The sequence below is a fragment of the Sinocyclocheilus anshuiensis genome, unplaced genomic scaffold, assembly GCF_001515605.1.
Source record: "Sinocyclocheilus anshuiensis isolate Anshui unplaced genomic scaffold, SAMN03320099.WGS_v1.1 scaffold5, whole genome shotgun sequence".
In the NCBI taxonomy this organism is placed as follows: Eukaryota; Metazoa; Chordata; class Actinopteri; order Cypriniformes; family Cyprinidae; genus Sinocyclocheilus; species Sinocyclocheilus anshuiensis.
Window position 1 is genome coordinate 251,963 of NW_015536464.1, and position 4,020 is coordinate 255,982.

The window sequence follows — 4,020 nt, forward strand, 5'->3', positions numbered from 1 at the left end:
TGTGAAAACCTGGCAACCCTGGTCACGCTTATTGACAGTGTAAGATGATTTACGATTAGCCGTGTCGGAAATCCAACCACGGATTGGCATGTTATCTCAGAAATAGGCTCAGCCATCACATTGAATCAGGTAAACAGGTTATATATTTATGTTTCAGTATAATTACGCACGCTATACCAGGGGCGGTTCTAAAACCTTTTAGGTGGGTTTCAGCCCCCCCTATCTGTCACCTTAGCCCCCCAAAACTATCTTAACGATCAGGCCAGTGCTGCTTCCTCGAGAAAGTTTTTCCTTCTCACGTGTTTTAAGTCTTGTCAGTTTAAACATTAAAGTAATTTTAAGCCATTTAAGCCCAAGACATCTCAATGCGGTACTCACACACTGTGATAGAGTGTTTCTATGCGCACTGCTCACACACCTGAAGTGCACAAACAGATGGCCTTCTCAGACAGCAGGTGAATACCAATGGCTGTCTTGACAAGTATCCTTGTAAGCACAGTCGGTTGTTTTAAGTGAATGTAAATAGCGAAGAAAATATCAAATGTACATCAGTATAACGGATCCGTGCATTTCTTATGTAAATAATGTTAATCAAAAAGAGCAAAAAAAATTGTTCGCTGCTTTAATAGCTCCGCCCAAATGTTCACGCAAAGAAAGAACAGGCTATTACATTGCATCTAAACTTTTATTCTCGTTGTAGTATTTGTTGCTGCCGCCATGTTGTGAATGCGCTGTGTGATTCGTTGTGAAAGCCACATGTGGTTGCCGCAAGCCCTCCGGATGCGCCTTCGTCGAATCCGCCGCCTCTGCTCACTCAGACCGCCGGCCGTTCCTCACTTTATCCCCCGGCCTCTGCTCACTCTAGCCCTCCGGCGGTTGCTCGCTCTTCCGTGAATGTAAACAGTAAAGAAAATATCAAATGTACATCAGTATAACGGATCCGTGCATTTCTTATGTAAATAATGTTAATCAAAAAGAGCAAAAGAAAAATTCTTCGCTGCTTTAACAGCTATGGAGGGGGGGTTGTTGGATGTTGGGGGGGCACGAGTGAAATTAGATAAACTTGGTGGGGCGCATGTCCTAAAAGGTTGAAAACCCCTGCATTAGAGCATGAGAGGAACTTTGCTCATTTTTGTAACATTGCTCAAGTTCTCTGCTCTAATCGAACATGCATCAGAGTTGCTGTTTTTGCTGCAAATTGCAGTCAGTTTAAATGTCCATGTCGGCTTCACATTCATTTATTATTGCAGAATATGACAGTAATAATCATATATGTCCCCTTCATGTGAAAGGACTTCATGTCTAACCTAAATTCATGTAATTCTCTTATAACTCTTGAGAAACGCTGCAAAGAAGAACTTTTTTAATCAAACAGGTGCCTTTTTACATGATGAATTTGTGATAGTTTTATGTAATAAGTCTTGGGTTTGCTGTTTTTTTTGTTTTTAATTTCTCCTCCAGAAACACTTGAAGGAGACACAGAGTGAAATCCAGCAGAGAATCCAGCAGAGACAGAAAGATCTTGAGCAGCTGAGAGAGGCTGTGGAGTCTCATAAGGTGAGTTTGGAGAAGAAGAGAAGTTTGAGACTCAGTTTGACTCTCCTCTTTCAGTCCCACTGAAGCCGCTGTGAGGAAGCAGTAAGAGCTGATTGTGATGTGTGTCTAACAGCGCTCTGCACAGACAGCAGTGGAGGACAGTGAGAGGATCTTTACTGAGCTCATCCGCTCCATTGAGAGAAGCCGCTCTGAGGTGACACAGCGGATCAGAGATCAGGAAAAGACTGCAGTGAGTCGAGCTGAAGGACAAATGGAGCGACTGGAGCAGGAGATTGAAGATCTGAAGAAGAGAAACTCTGAGCTGGAGCAGCTTTCACACACAGACGATCACATACATTTCCTCCAGGTAACAGAGATCTAGGAAAAGAAAAAAAAACACTAGACTTTAGCAAGATCTGCTGTTACAGGGACTAAATGCACTGAGCCTTTAATAAACTGACATTTATTATTTGATCCACACTAATTGAATAAGCATCATTCTGCTAATGGGAATGATGTCAGAAATGTTTTCTAGTGATGTTGTGGTTTTTACTATAACACTGGTTTCACTCAGGTACACTGCAGCAGTTAGGAAACATGTTGAAACGGTAATAATAGAGACCATTATGCATTATATGACTGTTTTATTTGCCCAATAAATCATTAGAATCATAATCTTAATTATGTTTAACCCTCTAATAATAATAATACCTTTTATTTATAGGCGCCTTTCAGGACACTGTACAAAGTAAAACAAATCAATAAAAAACATACAAGAAGCAAACACTATAACAACACACTAAACAAGCAGATTATTAAAAGCTATTCTAAACAAATACATTTTGATCTGAGCTTTAAAATGGGAAACTGAATCCAGCTGGCGAATGTGCAAAGGTCAAGAGTTCCATAACTTCGGTGCTGCACAACTAAAAGCCCTACCACCAAAGGAACTCCTCTTGAAGTTTGGAACAGACAATAAGTCTGCAGAAGATGATCTCAAAGAGCGCAAAGGAGTATACAAATGAAGACGATCAGAAAGATAATTAGGTCCCAAATTGTGAAGAGCTTTGTATGCAAGAAGTAAGATTTTGTAATGTACACGATAATGATCAGGAAGCCAATGCAGCTGGAAAAAGAATTGGAGATATATGATCAAAAGTACGTGAGCGGGTAACTATCCTAGCTGCTGAAATCTGGATTAGCTGTAATCGATTAAAGGGGTCATATGATGCGATTTCAAGTTTTCCTTTCTCTTTGGAGTGTTACAAGCTGTTCGTGAATAATCATATGACCCCTTTAAGTTGTTTTTCAGGAATACCAAATAAAAGATCATTACAATAATCAATCCGAGATGTAACCAATGCATGGATAATCACTTCAGTTCTATGTTGGGAAAGTGAAGAACGAAGTCTGGCAGTGTTGCGAGGATGGAAAAAAGCAGAACGTGAAATATTACTAATATGAGGACCAAACAAACGCAAACCATCCAGTATAACCCCAAGACTTTTCTCCTGGGTAGAAAACTTGACTGGGCAATTATCAATAACCAAGGTAACGGATTGAGTTTTAGATAAAACAGACCTAGAACCCATAAAGAGGGCTTCAATTTTATTGGTATTTAACTTAAAAAAATTATTAGTCATCCAGATATTAATGTCCTGCAAACATTTAGTGAGCTCTGGTGCTCTTTGATACATTTTGCCAGAAAAAGTTTATTTATTTATTATTTTTTAGAATGTTTCTTTACTTCATCGAAATGGTACAACGCATATATAAAAGTTTTGCCACTTACTATACACTTACTGCACAATTACTATTACTTAGCCTTACACTTAGTATACACTTACTAAAAAAAAAAACAAATGGGAAACTAATTTCATCTGAGGAAACATTTGGTACTGCACCCAAACAGCATTTGAAGCTCATTTATTAAGACATCAACCTCAAATTTGAAACATAACTATGTTTAGATGTATGGCTTTGGTTTACGGTTTTAGAGTAAAGCATGTTTTGGAAAATATGTATTTCACATAAAATCCGAAAGTAGTATTTTTGTAAAAAAAATTTAACAGTAAAATCCTCTACTTTTTTTTCCACTTCAGCAATAATCAGCCAAGTATCTTCTTTAAAAAGAGACCAAACTTAAGTGCTCCAAAGCATTTGAGATTGATGACAGTTTAAGAAATTTCATTTTCAGGTCTATGCTAATTACTGCCTAAATATAATTTATTAAAATCTAGCCCAACCTAAAAATACAAAATATTCAATAAAAAACATGATGAAGCTAAAATATAGTACATTCATTTCAATTAAATATATGCTGATCATTGCCACATAGGGAGCACCAAAGAGTTAAACTTCTCCTCTCAATAATGTGAGACAGTAAATATTTATTCATATCATTATTTAATTATGTGTTTTAAGTGGGCAGCTAAACACTGCATTAGTGAAGAATTAGCTGATAAAAAGTTTTTAATTTATTTT

At 37.6% G+C, this 4,020-nt stretch overlaps 1 protein-coding gene across 2 annotated transcripts in view; it reads left to right on the plus strand.

Annotated features, from left to right (window-relative positions):
• The window catches only part of LOC107687186 (E3 ubiquitin/ISG15 ligase TRIM25-like), a 4,815-nt gene extending 1,164 nt beyond the window's left edge, over window positions 1–3,651 (plus strand). The window contains exons 2-4 of one of the 2 annotated variants that reach the window (XM_016484522.1): window positions 1,462–1,557; window positions 1,670–1,903; window positions 3,639–3,651. In XM_016484522.1, the coding sequence (XP_016340008.1) occupies window positions 1,462–1,557; window positions 1,670–1,903; window positions 3,639–3,644 (336 nt within the window). In that variant the 3' untranslated portion in view covers window positions 3,645–3,651. Of the gene's footprint in view, window positions 1–1,461; window positions 1,558–1,669; window positions 2,702–3,638 lie in introns of those variants that run through there. The other variant, XM_016484450.1, reaches the window with a different exon arrangement.
• Window positions 3,652–4,020: the final 369 nt, after the last annotated feature.